A 22,071-nucleotide genomic window follows, 5' to 3' on the forward strand; every position below is an offset into this window, starting at 1 on the left:
TCCCAAACATATTACAGAAATCCAAAAGCAAGGAATTAATGATGCTTTTTGCATTTTGAGAATCTTATCCCTTACATTTGTAGCCTATCAGACTGTACCAGCAATGTCACCAATTCACAAAGGCAAGATTTCAGTTAACTAGTAGAAACACCATAAAGTATACCCAAAAAAATGAGATATTTGCATAATACATTCAATTTCTCAGTACAACTTTTTAAAAGTGCAGAGTATACTGTACATAGTTAAGGATTTGGCCCAAGATAGAGATGATACAGGCAGAGTTCCATGTAAATCATGATATGAAGAGCCACTACTCTTTTCCACCAAAAACAGTGACTGCAAACCATTCAAGTTCAAATGAAGTTTATAAATTACGAGTAGGAGAAAAACAAGAGACTTACAAGACTACAATTCTATATAGGATCCTCATGCTATTTCAGGAGGTCCCAATTCTTAGAATGCACTTTAGGGAAAAATATTTCTCATTAGTACAGCAGACTTCACACAGTCTATTTTAGGGCTCTTCTATGTGCAGAATTTGTGTGTGTGTGTGTGTGTGTGTGTGTATAGGTACACACACACATAAATATGCATACTTCAAAACTTAAAATGAAACAAGTCTAAAAAGAGCAAGGGCAAAGATAAACCTGAAAAAGAGACTAGAAATTAAAAGTATCCAGTCATAGCAGAACCTAACTAGAAATATTTCCCATCAAAACCTGTCAATTTGACTGAAGAAAGTATGCAACTCAGTTGGGTAAAAATGTCATTCACTGTCTCAAACCCATTTATTGTTTTTGCTGCTAAAGCTTAATTTCATCCCTCTTAGTGCAATTTATTATGAAACCAGTTGAGAACTACTAAAACTTTCATGGACATTTTGCTCATAAAAATAAACCGAGGAGCCCTATAGACTGCATGTTTCCAAGTCTGGTATCTCTGAGCATGTCAATTTATGGAAATCAAAAGGATAGCTATAACTGCTAATGATTTGAAGGGAAACATATTATGAGAATATCTCTTTCTCTCTCATCAATTTTCTCCATTGTATTCTAGTGGGTTTCAAAGACTGGATATGTAAGATGGAGCTAGGAGCTTTGCATACAACAATGTGGATCTGAAGATGGATCCTGCAACTTTCTGCATACAGTATATTGGTATAGTCTGTTTCCTTTCCCAGAAAAGCAAATCATGGAGCAAAAGTTTTCAAAGTTCCCTTGTATTCTTTGTTGCCCATTCTGTTAACCCAGTCTGGTTCTGACTCCTGGGGTGTTATATTAAGAATTAGGCCAACACTCATCCCCTTGTTTGACCATTGGGAGAAAGAAGGCCTCATGAGCAAAACAGAAACAGAAACAGCTACCCTGTAGTCCTAAAGATATTTAATTCACAAAGCTTTAAATGGGACAGCTAGTTCTCCTGTGACAAAGTACTGGGTACTTATCTTGCCGCATCTTTTGTCTTGCAGCTTTTGTGCTGCAGCAAAAAAACAAAACTGATCTATTAACCTGAACGTGTCAGGGTTGCTTGTTCAGAAGTGGTATTAATGGGAAAGTGTAAGATCCAATACTACTTCAGCAGTTGGGAAAGCTGTACAGAAGATCTAAAGTGTCTCTCTTCAAAGCCCATCTGTGCTGATATGATTATTATTCCACTCAAGAAAAAGCAAAAAGTGAGACAACAGGATGAGGATAAAGGACAAATCAAATAAGAACAGAAATCAAAGAACAGACAGCAACTCAATCCTTCTTGTCCCTCCAACCCCAAGACAGGCATCCCCCTCTTGGTCTTCTCTGCCTCTCCTCCTCCTCCTGTGCCTGCCTTTGCAGTCTGAAAGCAGAGTCCAAACAGCAGCCAATCCCGGGAAGGCTCTGGTCCTAAGCGAGGCGGAATCTTTAGAAACATGACCCAGCACACCGGCTGAGGCACTAGAGATTTCCCCATGATTCTGGAGGGGGGAACTGGTCCACATCTCCCATTTCATTGTAAGTCTGATCTGCCATGGTGAAGGTCAGCTTGTATCGTAGTCTTACTTTCTCCTAGACAGAGAAAAAAAAGGGTGTATAACAATTAAGAGAAGATCTCTAGGATGATGGCTCAGATTTGCAAATGTGGGGCAAGGAGTAGGAGAACTAGGACGTCTGAGGAAGACAACTCTAGTTAAAGAGCCCCAATGGTTTACTTAAGGAGGTGTAATGTTACCTTTTGTGGATTTGCAAGCAGGAGGACCTGGGTGATTGCTGTAGGGGGCACTATTGGGTTGAATGGTGGGAGCTCTGTCCCTGAAGGTGGCTGCAGTTTCACTTTCATCACCTGTACAAATAAAAGCACATCAATATAATTCTATGATTTAACCCAGGGGTAGTCAACCTTGGCTCTTTTAGGACTCGTGGACTTCAACTCCCAGAATTCCTGAGCCAGCTTAGCTGGCTCAGGAATTCTGGGAGTTGAAGTCCACGAGTCATAAAAGAGCCAAGGTTGACTACCCCTGATTTAACCATTAAAGAACAAGAATTGCCTCCGTGCAGCCAAATAATGGCATTATCTAATTAGAAAGGTTGTAGGCTTTGTATCTTCTCTCTGGGAGAATTGGACTGATAAATTAAACTACATCCATCAGAGGCTTGATTAACATAACATGAGCCTTCAGATCTTTTAGTTCATCGTTCTAATCCATGCTTGTTTTACAGCCTTTACGAATATTACATTTCTTTTCCTTCAATGAAAAGGCAATGGGAAATAATGAAAGCAATCGTTTTTTTAAAATCTTTAACTACCTAAACAAAATTATTTCAAGGAACAGGCCATTGCAGTCAGCATACTAAGAGCAATAGGGAAGTATATCGACATATATTGATCAGCCATGGGACTTGCTCCCTCCAGATCAACATAAATGTATGGAAGTGAAACCCTAACCCCAAACAAAAAAGCAGAATTATTCTACTGCAACTGGTAGTGGTTCTCCAAAGCCTCAGATTTTAAACAAATGTTAGATTTTAAACTATCAATCAGCAACAGCCTTTCAGGTAAGAGAAAACAAGGCATGAAACCAAGTCATGTCTTTTACCACTAAGTTATGACTTCTCCTTAACTCACTTAAATTAGCAGAAGGTATAGGCAAAGTAAGTACTACGTAGGTAAGTATTTACTGAGGTACTTACACTAGGTAACCTGAGGATGGGTGCAGACTTTCTAGTGTTCTCAAAAATTAAAATAGGTGCACATGAATTTTTAATTTGCATACAAATATTACCTTGGGGACAGCAGACTGAAAGATGATGTTCCTAATGGGCAGAGGGGCTGTGCTTAGCATAGAAATGACCACCACTAGTACATCAGGTCGGTCAGGCAGAGAGTCCTTGGCGAAGTGGAAGAGGACACGGAAACCATGCTGGTCATACACAGTCACTGGGAGGATGCTACCTGGAGTAAGTACCAGGAGAGGCATAAAACATAAGAGAGAATACTGACTGGTCCACTCTAAAGAAGCAATCAGTCAGTGACTAAATATTATTATAGTCAGGAGGTAGGAATAGAATGGCCAACCCCTGCCCCCCCCAAAATTCCACCTCTCTTAGCTTGGTTGTCCTTTACATTATCAACTAGGGCAGTGGTGGCGAACCTATGGCACGGGTGCCAGAGGCAGCACTCAGAGCCCTCAATGTGGGCACGCGTGACGTTGCCCCAGTTCTAGGCCTTCAGCTGGGTTTTATAAAACCTTTTCGCTTTAGGCCTCCGCTGCCGTGTACACACAAAAAAAGGTTCAATCAGTCAATTTCAACTTCTTGCGGGAAAAAAAAAGATCTTGCAAAGTTGGAATTGATTGAACTTTTTAGTCCCACCCAGTCTGCCGTTACCACTGCAGCCACGCCCACCCAATGGGCCACACCCACCCAATGGGCCACACCCACCCGGCACACGACGATGCATAAGTGGGTTTGGGGTTACAGTTTGGGCACTCAGTCTCAAAAAGGTTCGCCATCAATGAACTAGGGGGAACCCCACATTTTAACTTTCCTCAACCTCTTTCCCTTGTCTTTCAAAAGCCAGGTCAAGGCAATGGAGAAGGATTCTTTGCACAAACCACAAACTTTTTACAGGTTTTTCAATTTGCATTAATGTCAGACACAAGGAATCAGGTGACATTGTGAGCTGATCAGAGTTGCTTCTTTATTGTTGCCTGCCTATTTATAAGAATCTCATCAGACTACATTAGTTTGGGAACAGCCAGATAAAGGCTTCAGGAATTGTGTATGTGTGTGTGTGTGTGTGTGCGTTCTTGGCTTCCGTCGCTTCCCTCCCTGCAAGGACTCCAAGTTCACCAGTCTTTCCACTCCCCTCCCCCCAAAACTGGAGACTCCACCACAAGAAATGAGCTAAGCCAGATGCTTTGGCGTTAAGACCATTCTCCAAAACCTTGCTCAAACTCACTTGGCTTGATAGATTCCAGAGGCACAGTGACATTCATCAGTGAGAATTCTAAGGGATGCGTGGAAGCTGGGAGACCTGCTGGAAGGCTTGCATTTCCAGAAAGAGTAGGTGACCCTTGAGGGGCCAAAACAGGGGCTGTTTTTTCCAAGGGCAAAGTGATAGCAGGGCTTGAAGAGAGATTTGGGAAGACAGATGGAGTGCTATTGGTGCTCAGAGATGGGCTGGAAGTGCTTTTGTTTTGGAGGTCACGCAAGGTTAGTCGAGGAGGTGGCTGCTTCTCCCTGCAAAGTGTGAAAGAGAGTGAGAGTCCTTCCCCCTTTAGCAGATGCTACCCCCTTTTCAGAAACACCCTCTGCCCTTCCCTCCTGGCTTCCTACCATCGGACTTGAAGAGACTCTGGGGGAAGAGACTGTTGTAACAGGGTCTTGCCTAGCAGATCCAGATCATCCATACCACTCGTGGCAGCAGGAGATGCAGGCAGTCCAGCTTCAGCTTTCCCGACTGCAGCCGGTGGTCCTGAAGAGACACTGACTTCAGGGCTCTCAGATGACTAAAAAACAAAGAAGAAAAATGGATACATCTCCCCCCAAAAGCACACCAACCTGGATAGCTTAGGCACAAGCCTTGGATAAAGAACAGTGTATTTACATGCAATACAAAGCACAGAAAAACCCTTAGGTTTCTTTCACACATGTTGATAGCAATTTCAAATAACTGCAGTCTCCCAGATACGATTAGAAAAGTCTACAATTTTCTGCACAGCAGATCAGATTTGCACAGAATCTACAAAGTCTACACAATTCAAGGAATGACATGGATTCAGTTACATATTTGTGGCCATCTCTAGTCAGTGTGCCTTTTCATTAAGCTTTCTAACGTCTTCTGATATCCCTTCCAAGAAAGTAAGGTCCCCCTTGCTTTACAAAAAGTTAGCTGGGGAAAAATGAGAACAGGAGACTTGATTCACACTTTAGTTGCATCTGTTTTTTCCTGAAATAAGACTCTGATTTTCTTCTTCTCAAATCAAGATCTAACAATCTGAAATAAAAGCAGATCCAGAAAACCAAGCAACTCACATTAGGGGATTTCCTTCAAAAAAGTTACTTCTGCACACAACCTTGCTCACATACCTATGCTATAGAAATGTTTCAACATGCAAGGGCACTTTTATAGACCTAAATAGTCAACTAAGATAATCTTCACTTAGATTTCCACTGGATAACCTGGATACATTTTGACTGAAGCATCTTTAATTGAACACTTGTGCAATATGGTAGGTTAGCTTGAAGAATCTGCTGTCACAGCTTTATTATTCAATTGACTTCTAGTTTCAAAGTTGTAGGATTCATCAATCAATGATGTTCTTTCAGCTTTCAATAACCAAGACCCCTACCTGGAAACTGTTCCACCCACTGTTGTCTGTGCCTTGGACTGAAGAAGTTGCTTGATCAGTAAGCCCTAGACACGGGATCAGAAAGAGCGGATATGAGAAAGAAGATCCAATTAATCTAAAAGTGAGGAGCCCAAACTACAGTAGTATTCCTCTGCAATCCAGTAACTCAGTATAGTATGGAAAACAAATTAAAACTTCCAAACAATGATTAAAATAGTAAATGAACTAATAGTCATAAAATGCACCAATACACAATACAATCAATTATAATAGAACAATAAAAGAAAAATAAAAGGAATAAAAAGACTAGAGCACATGTTGCAATGCATAAACTTAGGAGAATGCTCTCTGAAACAGTTCTATTTTCACATTTCCTGAAAATCAATAAGGAGTGGCTATCTCCATCAGGATGCTATTCCAAAGTTTTAATAAGAATAGACATAAATGGAAAAATCACAATTTTGATGTATTTGTATATATTGTATACAGGTAGTCCTCAACTTAGAAGCATTATTCAACCTTATTCTTCCCTGTTTAGAACATCCTTGTTATAGAAGAAAAGCTACATCCAGAGCAAACAGCTGGTATTCATAAAGATCTGCTCAACATCTGAGAAACAATAATCCTGCAAGACCTATTTCTACAAAACACAGAATTTTCTTTAAGCAAAAGAAGAGATTGAGAAATGAGTTAAATTCTTCTTCAATTTCATTTTTAAAAAGTGTTTCCACCTGGCCCCACTCTATTCTGCCCAAATACCCCTTTTAGAACCGTCACTTTCTGTCCCCTGTAGAACCATGGATTTACCTAGTGACATGAGCTCATCGTCCAATAGAGAGACTGAGCTGCTTTGTTCTGGCACAGTTGCTGAGCTACAGCCTGAGAAAGTTGGTACAGCTGGGTAGGCAGGTGGCACGTCCAGTCCTGACAGATCCAGAAGTGCAGAAGTGCTACCTAAACAAAGAAACAAAGTCTACACCAAGAAGAACAGAACAGCAACAAACACAGCTCTTAGCAATCACTCCCTTATGTCAGTCAAGAGATTGCTCTGCAAAAATCCTTATCCTCCCTCAACTCCCCTCAGTCTTAATTCTCCGATTACTGCTTCATTTTTTTCAGTCCTAGAGCTGGACTAAATGAGACTGAGCTAGTCACCTAAGATCACTTTTTGAATCATAAAGTTTTTTAATCTGTTTATCTCCTCTACAATCATCTCAAGTTCAGATTCCTACTTTAGACAAGACTCTGAGCTCTCTCCTCTTGTGTCAGCAACTATTATTCAGCCTCCTTACCTCGGAGAAAACCTGCTGTAGTTTCACCATTGATCTCCTCTCCTTTCACAATCTGCTTGTACAAATTGATCACTTGCGTTAAGTTGTCATTAGCTTGCAAAATTTCAGCTGCAACAAGACCAAGATGATAAAAACTAAGGTTTGGAGCGGTAATCAAATGCTCCACAGTAGAGATAAAGCCTAACATTAACTTTTCTACAAGAAAAAAAATACAAATGTTTTAAGCCTACGTTGTTAGTAGGTTTAAAACCTTCAGCTGAAAGTTACATTGACATTTGGTTGTTACTCCTAATATAGCCAATATAATGGAACAGGTCTACATGGATGAGCAGTTTTGCTTCCACTCAATCAGTTAACCTGATTAGAACAACACACACACACACAGATGCTCACCAGGGGATGAGAATGGAGATGTCAGAAGTGAAAGGTCACAAAGTCTATGCACAAGGTAACTTTGGGTGCACTTTAATCCAGAAACTCATGATTAGAGTGACTTATAATAGAATGTGAAGAAGTCTATTGATATCTTAGGGTTTACTTGAAATTATTCTATTGTGTGACTGGATGCTTGCCTATACCTACCAAGTGCTTCATCATTGTCCTCTGTGTCACTAGCAAGCCTGAAAAGCATGGGCCTCATGCGTTCACAGCGCTGATACAGCTCCTATAACGAGGAATATTAAAGTTTAGCATAATTAGGCGCACTTCTAGGTATAAAATACATTGTCAAGTAATTGGGGTGGTTTTATTTTACTAATTATATCTGTTTGAACCTATATGAAATTATAAATTTGATTCAAATGAAAAGAAGCAAAGAGAAAAAAAGTAGAAGTGAAAAAGTGGGAAGCCCCACTCAGAAGCACTTTGGAGTATGAATTCTCCAGTCCTAATTACAACAGTCTTTGGATGACCTTGAAGCAACAGATCCAAAAAGAGCAACATCCGTTTCATCTATACTTAGTCATTTGCAATTAAATGTGCAGTCAGAGGTGTGTGTATTTACGCCTACACATAAGTTAAGATTATGAGCAGTGTGCCTGAGTAGATGCATGTACCAATTCCAGTTTAGTAATTCCTCATTTTATTCTTGGATTTGCAACTTCTGAAAGGAGCAGCCAGTGTTTGCTCTATAAGTGGTTGTTTCAATAAGAGGAAAAGTTGTAATTTCTGGGCTATTCTTGAAATATTAACACCTTTTATATCATTAATTGACATCACTTACTAAATTTCAAGTTTAAAGGCTAAATTCAATAGTTAGGTGCACACAACACATTGAATTATGGTTTGTTTAACTATACTTTTTGAAATAAGGCAGGGATTCAGTCAATTCATGAAGCCAAATGAAGCCAAGTATCACAATGGCTTAGTCGTCCTGCATGTGAATCCAGATACTGCTTTGTTTATTGTGGCTAATTAGTAGAACCAAAGAGCAAAAAAAAAAAAAGATGTTCTGCCCCCTTCTGGAGGATTGTCATATTAATTTTCTAATTGGTTTCTGATGCTATCAGTCTTTCCCAGCTAACTCTGGAGTATTAGACTATGAGAATTCCCAACAGCATGACCAATCTAGAAACTCTAGGAAAGGGTATTACAAAGTATTATATATGACCAGCAAAAAAATATGCTAATAAAGATTTTAGCATATTTTTGATGCAACAGATAAGCAGTCTTAAGGCAGCTTAAAGATTAACAAGTATTAACATATAGGTTTTCTGTAGACTGAAATCCATGTCAGCAGATATGGAAATTTCTAATGAAGTAGACCAGGGGTGTCAAACTCAATTTCATTGAGGGCCGCATCAGCATTGTGGTTGCCCTGGGGGGGGGGGCGGATGGGTGTGGCCAGGGTTGGTGCGGCCTACTGGGTGGGCGTGGATAGAGTGGGTATGGCCTACTGGGTGGGCATGGCCAGCTCTACATCATTCGCATCAAGGGTGCCTGTGGGGGCCTGGGCAGGATTGGGACAGATCTGAGGGTCTCTGGCAGAAGGGGGTGGGACCGGGGCAAGCACCAACGCATGGTCCATTTCTTCATTCCTCACAAAGGGTGACACCTCCCCAGCATGCACCCAGGGGGCGGGACCGACGCGGCAGGGGCTGGTTCCTCGCTATTTCTAGACGGCCTTGTGGAGCTAAGACTGAATGCGTTTCAGCATAGATGGCCACCACAAAATTGTACATTGGCTCCCGGCCAAGGCAGCGGGGCCCGTTCCCTCACTGTTTCCAGGATGGCTTCACAGGCCACATGAAACCACTTCGCGGGCCGCATCCAGCCCCCAGGCTTTCCGTTTGACATGTCTGAAGTAGACTGTAGTGCAAAAACATTATGCTAAAAATGTAATATAATATAATGTGATCTAGAACCTATGATATGGAACCTGTTCAACTTAACAGTAAATGACATGGAAGTATTAGAAGTAATTTAGATAATAGTATTTTAAAATAATAGTAAATTTGTATATTTGCTGAATATATACAATTATTATCACAGTCACACACCAATGTTTGCAAATCTTAGGTGACTTATTTACTCATGTTACAATCTGGCTTAAGCAACAGACACAGACATGTAAAGCAGCCATTGGCTCAATGAAAAAATAATCAGGCAGCTGAGCCTAGAGGGTAACTGGGGAGATACTTAGAAGTTCAAGCTCTGTAGGCAGCTTTGTTACATTAAAATACAAAGACGTTACATTAGCACCAAGGGTTTTCAATGATGCTTTGTAAGGGCATATTGGACTAACAATTTTTGCTTCTTCAAGCAAACATAAATGGAGCATTTGCTGCTTATGATGTAAGAACGCTACATGTATTCATAATTAAGAATTTCAAATACTCCATTAGGACTTGTTGCAAAACAAAATGCAAAATGTGGATATCTTCTCACTTTCATGAGATCCTCGCTGCTCTCTGTCATCCCTCCATTGCTATAGTTAGTCACCATCTCAGTCAGCAGTTTCACATTGTTATTTACTTCTTCAATGGCATGCACTCTCTTGGAGATCTTCTCCATTCGCTTTTGGTCCTGGAAGAAGAGAAGGGTTACAACTGGGTCCTCTTCCTACTCCTTAGAAGACTAGAAAATGTAAAACATGGCAATGCTGTTATCTTCAATGACTTTAAAGAGACCCTCAATATTATTCTATCGAGATCACTGAATGCTAAGATACTGCAGCTAACTCAGCATCCTAAACAACTCTAGACATTAAAATATGCCACCCCTGAAAGTTTTTATAGCTCACTGGACATGTATTTCAAGACCGTATTTTATTTCTGAAACCTCTGCCTTCCATATGCAAAGGAAAAGTCCCTGTGAAATAGCATGAAAACTTTGAAGACAAGATTATCAAACAATGCCAACTGATAGACACATAGAAATGGAAGCATGTCTCAAGCAAAGCTTACTTCTTGAACCATCTCTTTGATGAGTTTATTGGCAGCTCGGAGATCTTCAGGATGGGAACTTTTGAGCAGACGGGCCAGCATCTGCAAAGACAGAGAGATCAGAAAAAATAGCTGTCTGTGGAAAGCTTACAATAGAAGAGTATATGAAAAAATAGATATGAGATATAAAGCAGGGTAATTCAAGAGCAATACTTTCCACATAATGTTATCTCTTTAAATCAATCCAGACCTTTCAAAATCTCAAATCTCAGCCTTATATACTTTGATAGAGACCTAAAACACCCCAGAAAGTGTTACAGTAATCAACAATAGAGTAAGGATAAATTTAACATTTTCTGCTTTCTCTGTAAAGCAGGCTAGCATAATCTGTAATCTACTAAGATAAACAGCCAGATTTCATGGGCTGTTTCTAAACTTGTTTAAGGAAAGAAAAGCAGGTGGTTTAGTGAACCACTCATGTGTTGACAATTTGTTTTAACAATATTAGATTGAACTGTATGGCCCATTGCTATAACCATGCCTATAGACAATTTCATCTTTTAGCCCCGATGAGTGCAATCTGGGAGCTCTAGAAGTTGTCTGATTACAAATCTACCAGTCTGTTTAAAAAAATAAAAAGCTTAAAACAGTAATCAAGAACGATGAGAACTGAGGAGCCAAAAATAGAGGTTTACAGGTTGTCTCATCCAAACCTAGTCCTATCCAAACTTATTAAAACTTGCCGGTGTCAGTTCACTGCAACCCTTAAATAGTTCACATTTTCACTTTCCACCCAAAACCTTTTCAGGTGATGCAGTATCTTGAAAAGCTAAGAGTTTCAAACCTTAGACCAGGGGTCCTCAACCTCGGCGACTTGAAGACTTGTGGACTTCAACTCCCAGAATTCCTCAGCCAGCTTTGCTGGCTGAGGAATTCTGGGAGTTGAAGTCCACAAGTCTTCAAGTCGCCGAAGTTGAGGACCCCTGCCTTAGACAAAGCAAAGCAATTACTATAAATATCTAGCCAATGAATTATTTTTTTACCTTGGATTTCTCTTCATCATCAAAGATTACATTCTTTGGTCTAGGAGGAGGTGGATGGAAAGACGCGTCCTCTGGCAACTTGGGGTCACATTTTACAATCCCTGGGGGGGGGGGAGGGAAAGGAAAGCTCTTACCAAGAGTTCTTTTTTTTTTTTTTTGCATAAAGAGTAGAAATGTATTGCAGAACACAATTCTTCTACTTGTATCCCAAAATTAGAGATGCTAATTCTACAGCACCTCTTTCCAATGCATATACCAACAAACAACGTAACATAGTTGCCTTCTCTCCACCAAGTGTCCAAAAGTAGACAACCGATCCGTTTCTCTATCAGGCCAATTTAATAAGTCTCCCCAATTTGACCCCTTTTTCCAAGTGAATGAATGTTGCGGTGAAGTAGACAACCTCTCAGTTAAAATAAATGAAACACTTTTGTGGGAATGGGGCTTGCTGAGCCTATGAGGAAAGAGATTATTGGTGAAAACTTCAAAATAAAAAAATGAGATTTTGTAAATACAAAAACGGGACCCTAAATTAACATTTCAGGCAGAAATTTAAAAAATGTCAGATAAAGGATGAGACATTTCAAAAGGTCTTTAAAGAACTGAGAGAGAAGCTTAGAACTAAACTAACATCAATAATGTCTACATCTGGGCTTCCGTTTCTGGTTTTCGACACTGGCGGACATGCGGAGACCGCTCTCCCCGCTGTGCGGTTTTTCTCCTTCGGAAGACCCTGGAAAGGGTCGAAAGTCGCCCTGGAGGGGCGACCACTGTTGGGGGGGGGGATTCTTGCTGGATCGCGGAGGAGCGCCAGCCTCTCCGTTTGATCTGCAGTAACTCCTCAGGACCAAAGAGGAGTTACTTAGTCAAACCAGCCGAAAGCCCAAAGCACCAACTAAGCATGAAGAAGCAACTGGAGGAGTTGGGTGAGACCCTATTTTTCCTTTTCTCCTTCCCAACTACTTTCCTGTAAAATTTTTGAAATACCCCTTGCCCCCAGCTGAATTCTGCAGCTTTTGCTCACTTTGGGAATATAAAGCCAAGAAATACACACAAAAATGGAACAACAAGATTAAATGACCACTTACCTGGACTTGTAATATCTGGATACCTGGGCTCCCTAAAAGCTCTGTATCTCGACAAAAACTTACTGCTTTACTTTTGTGTTAACTCGGGAAAAAAGGGAATGTTCTTTGTTTCCTCTCTTGAACCGGAAAAAAGCCCTATTTTGTATGTCACTGGGGACATCTAGTGGTGAGATTTGGTATGGCAAGTGGAAAAAAATTTCTGACTGGGAGATCTCTGAGACTAAAATTTGTTCTTGACAGCAACCAAAAGATAAGAACTTGAAACAGCTGGGTGGTGAAAATATTTATTTATAGTGGAGGTGGACAGCTATTGACTCTTATTAAAAATAGTCTCCACTAAAGGCCTGTAAACGTTACAGAAATGGAGGAATACCACCCACAGCCTAATGTCAAACTCATACTTGAAAAAATTCTAGAGGTTACTGAGCTAGTGAATTCTAGAATCAAAGACTTACGTGCCACTTTAAAGCCACAAAATACAGCTTTAACTCCATTAGAGGAATCTACACTTCAAAAAACAACAGAAGAAGGAACTAATAACAAAGTGGATTTTAAAGAATGTCAGGAACAACCTACCCAGAACTTTAACACCCAAATTTTGACCTCACTTAAAGACTTTACAACTACAACAGCAACAGAAACTGAACAAAGCAATGCTAAGATGGAACTTGCAGAGGATTTGCAACAAGACACTGAGATTCTAGATAATCTAGATGATCCAAAAACAACTACTACATCGAACATGAATTTTCATCTACTTCAGCTGAAACCAGAAGAAGAAGAAGACCAGCCTGAATGTATGATAAATACATTAACTCAGATATGGAGACTTAAACCATTTGGCCAACAATTCAACGATTGTGAAGGGACTGGCTTTCTTGATAGGCTGATGATCGGATGGTCTCCCTTGTTTCAAATGATATATCCAGGAAGGGAGGGAGAGCCACTTGAGGATCTAAAAGCTTTTTTATGAAAGCCGGCTTGGCATAAAAGGAAGGCCAGAGTTAGACTTAAAAAAAATGGTTTTCCTTGTGTGCTACCTAACGGAAGAGCTTTAAACTTTATGTAATGAGCCAAGGAGATTTTAAAAGATATTATTGGATTTAACAGTTAGGATCTATATCTATAAGGGAAATAAATTAGTTATTTAAATAATTGTTTTGAATTACAAATAGAAGATGGATTTAGAGGATAAAGAAGCTTAGAACTAAACTAACATCAATAATGTCTACATCTGCCAACATATTTCTTGAAATTTTAAAGAAGTCAAAGATGTAGAAGAGAAAATCCTAAACAATATAGAAATATTTTGAAGAAATTGTGGATTATAAAAGAACTATAAAATGATAGAATTGAAATACAAGTGACATATCAAGAAATGGGAAAAGATCTGACAATGATTTATTGGATTTACAAAAGGAGGTTAGTAAAGTCTTGAAGAAATTTTTGAAATGGGAGAAAGTTTGAATGGCAATTTAATCCTACAACAAAAACTTGATGAATTAAAGATTAAGACTGTTTGAGGGAAAAGGAAATGAGCAAATGCTACTTTTATCTTTAAAAAAGAGAAAAAGAAGGATCTGGAAACTATAAACCAGTCACCCTGATACTGATATCTAAGAAGTAAGCTAAGCTCCTTGAAAACAATGCAGTAATTAGTATGAATTTGTAATAACAAATCTTATCGAACTAAACTTATTTCATTTTTTAAAAATTGATTAACTTCCTTAATAGATTGTGGGAATGCAATGGCTATAATGACTTGCTTTCAGAAATAAATTGGATAAAGTACCTCAGAATATTCTGGTTAGCAAATTAATTAATAAATAATCCAGAATTCTCATGTCAGGCCTAATTAATCAGATTCAAATTATTATATTTTGGCAAATACCTAGCTCACTTGAAAAGTTCATAATGTTGAGAAGGTTGAATACTGCAAGGTATGTCTTGGGATATATTTATATTTTCATTTCAATACCTGCTGTGCAAACTATACACACTGTTTAAAAGTTTGGGATATAAAGATACAACATCAGTAATAAAAATTTAACATAACTATAATGCTAATCAATTGCATATTTAGATGTCAAATAGCTGCTTCGATGACTATTACTGGTAGAAAGATTCCTATGGAAAGTATTATATCTAACAGTGTAAGATATGGAGCAAAATTTAACCTGCTTTAATCATATTGAACCATCTTCTACCACATTTATTAATTTGTATGTATGAGTTTGCAAACACATTAGTGCTAAAAAAATGCCCAGTTCTTTACACTACCTCTTCAGTATTTTTGTAGTCCAAAATATAAAACACCCAAGCTATTAACCCAAGTTTGGAAGGAACATCCACATTCTTGTACAATTAAGTGAAGACTTCTGGGCAAAGAAAAATATATCCCACCTTGTTTTTTCAACATCTGATATGCTTCTGTAATTTTCACTTCCTGGGGCAGACCCAACGTCCAGCTATACATCAATTCTAAGATTTTGGATTTCACTTTTTCTGCAGTTCTGTTTCCTAGATACTGAGGAAGGAATAAATCACATCTCATATTTAACATGAAGGAGTTAAAGAAAAACACACAAGTTTGCTTCTAGGGCAGACATGTCAATCTCGAGACGTCACGTGACGTTGCGCAATGTATCGGGACTATTTGCCATTGCCGGCAATGGGGTGGGCGCGGCTTCCATGTGACGCCCACGGGCCGGCAGTTTGACACCCCTGTTCTAGAGTGTTCTGTATGAAGCATGAGATGAAGTGTCATGTGTTTGGTTCTACACTGAAGGTGAAGACAAATCCAACTGTTGCAATCCTGACAATATCAGACATTAATGGAATAAACCACCATCAGCAATTCTTCACTTTTCATTTACAGTATACTAGCACGGAGCTCAAAAGAAAATGATTCAAAATACAAGGTTTTCTTAGTGAAGTCAATAATATTACTTTTTATTCAACATGTTAAAATATGAAATTGCTCTCTGTTTATCACTACTTGTCACACTTTGAACCTGACACACTAGTAATGAGCACTCACCTTTGGTGATACAACCTTGATGAGCTCGTTAAGGAACCTAAACTTGCCAACTTCATCATGAAAGCGCTTGCCACAGTTTTTCATACAGGCCTCTAGCACCTGTAAAATAAAGCAGGAAGTGACCCTAAAAGCCCACATGCCAGGATTCTTCATTCTCTTCAAAATGCAATGAAATGAGGGGATGGGGATGAGGACTGAGAAGAATATTATTTTAAAAAGTATGCCTTTTGAAGCTTTCATATTAACCTTTTTCTCCCTGATAAACCACAAAAACAATATAAACCAGTCTTCCTCAATAATGCCTTCTAGATGTTGGACTATAATTGCTAGAAGTTTTCCTACATTTTAGGAAGAGGTAATAAAAGGTTTGCTCCTCTGCCAAAAATCACAAATTATGACTTCAAATTTGAAAACACTGGTTGTATTTAGAGCTACATATTTTGTGCACGTTACTTTCCTTGTCTCTTAAGTATGGAAATAATTAAAAGCAATCCCACCATAGCTCAGTACAGAATTAGCCACCTTGGGCTATTCAGAGAGCATTGCCTTGTAATAATAACATGCTAAGCCAAAAATATATGATGGCTTCCAATATTAAGCCCAAGAATGCCTTATTCAGACAAATAACATATGCACATAAATAAATATGAGCTAAAATTCATTCTATAAAATGTTAAATATTATATAAATGCCAGAAAAAAAGTGTCAGTTACTCCCAGAAACTTAGAGATCTCTTTTTTCTCATTTTGTGGCAGGCACATATGACAAGGAATCATTGGAAACACCCAGATGAGAGCTAAGCAGGAGTGTCCTTATTAGGCACCTGATCCAAAATCTCAAATGTCAATAGACTTGTATTCAGATGAGAATTTCCTCTTTCCCAAGTGATTAGATACAGATAGTATTTACTCTTGCTAGAAATAGAGTGCATGTAAAATCAGTCAGGGTTAGCTTTTAGCGTTCATGTATTAATACAACTGCTGTGATTATTGCTTTCCATGTAGACCAATTGTTTCACATGAATGGGGAATATATTTATCAATTTACCATATTGCACACTTTTAAAGTTAAAAACCAATACACATGAATGTTTTAAAAATCTAAAATAACCAAAAACTGCAAGAGAATAAAACCAAAGTAAAACCAAAAGTAAAACCAGCACAAGAATCTAAAAAGAAGTATTTTAAACTGAAAATTTAAAAAGCCTAGGCCAGGGGTCCCCAACCTTGGCAACTTTTAAGACCTGTGGACTTCAACTCCCAGCATGGCTGGCTGGGGAATTCTGGGAGTTGAAGTCCACAGGTCTTAAAGCTGCCAAGGTTGGGGACCCCTGGCCTAGGAAATGCAATAACCAAACAGAACTGCAGTTTTCTAGAAACCAGAAAGCAGCGAGGCTATGGTGTCTCTTCTGAAATACTTGGCATCCCATGAAAAGAAGAATGTCTGCATCTGTCAAAGGTATAGTACTTGAAATCAGAGTGCAGAGTGGAGGTGGGTGAGGGGAGAGATAATAATCATCCTGACATTTCACATTTAGCCTTGATAATATCGTTACTCTTCTTCCAGCATAAATCTAACATAACCCCAAGATTGCTTAAGTTGTACCACGACCTCTCATTCAGGTAGTTACCAAGAAGCTTTGTTTCCTTCCAACTTGTAGTAAATCAAGCAGGATACAGTTCATGACATCTTACCGTGAGAGCCTGCATGGCTTCCCATTCTTGTGGAGACTGGATCTTGTGGGCTAGGAGCCGGGTTGCTAGGGGTGGGCTGTAAGTGAGACATAGAAACAGTGAGTGGAGTCACAGGAAGAGTTAATGAAGTAACAATTTGGATCTCTCTAAACCCCATTTTATTTTCATCTTAACACATTCATAATAACACACAAGCTACCACTCACTGGAATAAGAGCTCTCAATCCAGAGGCTATTCTTTTTGGGTCATTTTCAGACCGCCTTGAGGCTGACACTTTTTGTGAAATGGATGTGTTGGTGAGATGCTGCCCATTGTTATATGAAATCCCACTTTTCCCTGACGTAGTCTCCACATTTTTTACTTTCTATTAGCTGGTTTCAAGAAAATCTCACTGGTTCTTAACTCTGCAAATATTTTGTACTCCCCTTTTAAGGTATTATACCTCTTTTTGCAGCAAACATTATGAATAAGGCAATTTAGTAAACTGTTAACTGACACTAAGAGACTGATTGAAGTTTACTTCTGAGAATAATCACTTTTATAATCAAAATTTGATTATGACACTAGTCCATTCCCTACAAACATTTCTCAGTTTTAATATCTTAGTGAACTCTCCAAGTAATCCAGAAAACCTATGCTGGAGAGCCCTACTGCCAATAAAAAGGGCATACAAATATCATTTTGAAATTGTTTTTAACTTCCTGTGTTAAACTGATGATCCTCTATAAAAGTCATCAATTTAAACCTACTATCCTTTATGCCAGGGGTGTCAAACTGCCGGCCCGCGGGCCAGTTTCATCATACTGAAGCTGCGCCCATCCATTGCCGGCAATGCAAAGAGTCGCGATACGTCATGGCGCGTCATGTGACGTGGTGAGTTTGACACCCGTGCTTTATGCAAATTTACATCAATCCTATATTCTAATTGTAGTGTTTTTAGGTGTCAGATACACACACACACACACACACACACACACACACACATATATATTCACCCAACAGATTACACACACACACACACACACACACACACACACACACACACACACACACCCCTACCTAAAGTCTTAACTAATTGCTTTTACTATTTTTTCTATCTTTCCAGAAGTCCCACATTTCATACATAGGATATTTTCCTATTGGCATTTAACTATGTTATAAACATGCTCTAGTACAGTGGTTCTCAACCTTTTTAATGCCGCGACCCCAACTGGTTGTACGTCGAGGACTAAACCAGTCGTAAGTCGAGGACTAAACCGGTCGTAAGTCGAGGACTACCCAACCGGTCATAAGTCGAGGACTTTCCCTGCCTGGGAGCGCCGTGCATACGTGGTTCCACCCCCTGCGCCAGCCGAAGCGTAGCTGGCAAGCGGCAGAGATGGAGCAGGCCGACCACCAGCTGGCCCAGCCCAAGGGAGGTAAGGCACCCGCCAGAAAAGGAGGAAAAAATGGCGGACAAAAAAAATGGCGGACAGCCTTGCTTGGCTACCCCCGTGAAATGGTCGATCGACCGCAAATGGGGTCCCGACCCACAGGTTGAGAACCACTGCTCTAGTAACTTCTTGTTCTTGCTAGGTCCCTATGACACTATCTTCAAATTGTCCTTAGCTCATGAGTAAGACAGGCTTAAGTTGCATTTAACTGTCCTACCTTTAGTGTTTTCCCCTTAAGCCAGCAGCAATCCACAGCAATGTCCAAGTGAGTAAAATCCATTGTGATTTACTATCTATTTTGTCAGATGATACCCAGGAGGTAGGGAGAACTTGGCACCTATTGACTACTTCAGTCTTCTGGAGGCTTGCTACTTCTCTTGGAATTTAAGGAATTTTCCTCTGCTATTCTTGTACTTTTTTCCTTCCAGGTGAAAAGGTTACACCCATCAAAACCCAGGGTACCTCCCTGTTGCCTGTCATCAGCTCATCAGCATGTACCATAAGACAGTAAACTGGCTCTCTCAAAAAAGCTACAGAGTTAGAGTTATGTGGCATTGAAATAAAATAAAATCCTGCAATTCTAAGTGAGCACTAAAGCCAGTGTCAAAACAAGTTTGCTAGATAGTTCATTGGCAGGATTGGTGAGCTGCCCAGTAAATGGGAAAAGCTATTCTGCCTTACAGGCAGATGCTATCCACTGTGGATATTTGCTTCAGATCTACAGAATGGTAGAGGTGAGTACAATACAGGTAGTCCTCGACTTATGACGATAATTGAGCCCAAGATTTCTATTGTTAAGTGAGACATTTGTTAAAGAGTGTTGCCCCATTTTACGGCCTAGCTTATTAAGTCAATCAATGCAGATGTTAAATTAGTTACATGGTTGTTACGTGAATCTGGCTTCCCCATTTACTTTGCTTGTCAGAAGGTCACAAAAGGTGATTACGTGATCCCAGGACACTGCAACCGTCATAAATATGAGTCAGCTGCCAAGCATCTGAATTTTGATCATGTGACTGTGGGGATGCTGCAACGGTCGTAAGTGTCAAAAATGGTCATAACTCACTTTTTTCAATGCCATTGTAACTTTTAATGGTCACTAAACGAACTACCTGTAATGCAAAAGAGGCTATCTGCTTTCCTGGACAGCATCCCAACCTCACAAATCAGCTGCTGGTGGGTTTATCCAGAAGCATATGATCAGGACTGCATGACAAAAGGGATTACGCAAACCCAGAATAGTGGGTTAATTTAGTTACTACAGCTAAATAAGCAAAAGCTTTGAACATTAGAAAAGGGATGTAGATGCCGCCATAAGTTTATTCGGAATGTTTCTTTGGAATACTTTCTTTCATAGATAAACCCCAGATAGTCAAATATGAGATCAGGTATACTAACCCCTCTAATTCTTTGTTCAGCTGGTCACAAAAAGCATTTATGTTGTCCCATTCCAAGTCCTTATTTAAAGGATTTGTAGCTCTATCTGAATTGAAAGAAAGAAAAGTTTTATTTTTTTTACTTGCAATCAGAATAATTGTCAGAGTCCATTTAGCAATCATATTACACAAAAAGGGAAGTTCTAAAAAATTTATTGCAACGTTGCCATCAGACACAATAGAAGTGACACAACAGGAGACGCCATTGTTAGTGGTAAACCATGTGCTTACACAACAAAGATCCCAGGTTTAATCTTCAATATCTTTTTGTCACAATAAGTTATCTACTTAGCATGTGCAAGTATTACTAAATGAATGGGCAGTTCTCAACAAATTGAACCAAACATCTGGCTAAAGTAGCTCTATGAATGCAAATTGGAACATGACATTATAGAAGAAAAAAAATGAATTGCACACATTATCTCCTGAGAAGATATCAAACTCAAGTCTTAATTGTCCATGCTACTGAGTAACAAGTGTTCATTTTTAAAAAATGCAAATCAAAGCTCTCTCAAAATAATCCACCATTACAATAATGTAACCTCAAATCAATATTGCTATCATCTGCACTTTAACCAGGAGAAAAAACTTGCTACAGCTTCTATTCTTATAAAGCCAAAGAATATATAATATCATCTATTCTGCACACAGCAAACTTGATTAAAAAATAATGCTGTCAGATCAAAAAAAGAGGAGGAAAATGTTACAGGACAGATACTAAAGAAGCAGCAAGACATGCGACAAATAGCACACAGAATCTGCTATACCTTAAAAGATTAAAACATTGCACAAAAACCTTGGTGGGCCAAAGTCCCTTTCAGCAGATATAAAGATATTAAAAAAAAAAATCATTTTGCAAATTACAAACGACCTCATTTTAGGGTAGTTCGTTGCAACTAAAAGATTACAAATATCTCCTTGAACATGTCTGGATTTTGATGAGCTATATTCGTAACTAAACATATTCAGAATTCTCTTTTTAAACCAATGTTATTTGTACCAGAAATATAGTTACAGTCCATATTGAGTATGTGATTAATACAGCAACTTTTTCTTGGGATTGTTGTTGTCTGATTCGACTAGGGAATTTTAGTGGATTTTAAATTGGTTTTAATCAAATTTTTAGTAGAAGCGGCCAAATTTGAATATTTATTTTTAATCATTTTTAAATTTTGTACTGTTTTGTATCATTGTTTTAAACTGGCTGTAAGCCGCCCTGAGTCCTCCGGGAGAAGGGCGGGGTATAAATTTAATAAAATATAGATATAATATAATATAAGCCAGGCACAAGCTTCATTTTGGGGGCACAGTTACAGACCTTCACCTTGGCAGTCGGGGAGTAGGAAACTTAGCTTGGGCCAGAAAAAAAAAAGGCTCCAGGGCTGAAGGGGGGATAGAGGGCAGGTCTCTCCCTCGCTCAAGATAACCCAGCAAAGAGGCAAAACGTGGCAACATTTTCCTGGCACGCAGCGACCTCAGGATGAAAAAGGGGAACCGCAGGGCATGTGATGGCGAGCGGGTCACGCGAAGAAGAGCTGTCTTCGAAGCAGGCCCGAAGCACCTGCTACCGCTAAGGATGAACCCGGGCGCTCTGCCCTAACTTACTGATCCTGGACTCCAACGTCTCAGCTTCCATTCCGGGCTCCATCGGTTCCCGCTCGGTTGCCCCGCCCCCTGCCGCCGCCGCCGCCACCACGGCCGTCCCGTTCAAAGGCTCAGTACTCCTGCCGCCCTCCGGCTCCGGCAGCCCGGAGCCATAGAGAAGAATCGCCGAGAAGCGTCGAGAGGGCCGTTCTGGAAATAATAGAGCTTCGGAAGTTATAGCCGGAACGCCCTC

The 22,071-nt window shown here is 39.6% G+C and overlaps 1 protein-coding gene across 1 annotated transcript; it reads right to left on the reverse strand.

Annotated features, from left to right (window-relative positions):
• Positions 1-1,365: 1,365 nt before the first annotated feature.
• On the reverse strand, positions 1,366-21,882 carry GGA1 (golgi associated, gamma adaptin ear containing, ARF binding protein 1). Its single transcript, XM_015817274.1, has 17 exons — positions 21,840-21,882; positions 20,197-20,281; positions 17,365-17,440; positions 15,671-15,769; positions 15,034-15,157; positions 11,543-11,643; positions 10,521-10,601; positions 10,003-10,140; positions 7,699-7,780; positions 7,117-7,224; positions 6,632-6,778; positions 5,825-5,889; positions 4,809-4,981; positions 4,432-4,712; positions 3,254-3,423; positions 2,203-2,313; positions 1,366-2,039 (listed from the first exon to the last, which is right to left on the reverse strand). Exons 1-17 carry the CDS (start codon positions 21,880-21,882, stop codon positions 1,929-1,931), a joined length of 1,995 nt encoding a protein of 664 aa, XP_015672760.1. The 3' UTR covers positions 1,366-1,928.
• Between the last annotated feature and the right edge of the window lie 189 nt (positions 21,883-22,071).

Source organism: Protobothrops mucrosquamatus, unplaced genomic scaffold (genome assembly GCF_001527695.2).
Source record: "Protobothrops mucrosquamatus isolate PMUCROS unplaced genomic scaffold, P.Mucros_1.0 scaffold569, whole genome shotgun sequence".
Taxonomy (NCBI): domain Eukaryota; kingdom Metazoa; phylum Chordata; class Lepidosauria; order Squamata; family Viperidae; genus Protobothrops; species Protobothrops mucrosquamatus.

Excerpts from the sequence above, each read along its gene's own strand:
- GGA1 (XM_015817274.1), bottom strand. The coding sequence starts at position 21,882 with ATGGAGCCCGGAATGGAAGCTGAGACGTTGGAGTCCAGGATCA. Across the intron at positions 5,890-6,631 it reads CGATGAGCTCATGTCACTAG|GGCTTACTGATCAAGCAACT; the intron begins GTAAATCCATGG and ends TCCCGTGTCTAG. Across the intron at positions 3,424-4,431 it reads TCTGGAATCTATCAAGCCAA|GTAGCATCCTCCCAGTGACT; the intron begins GTGAGTTTGAGC and ends TACTTACTCCAG.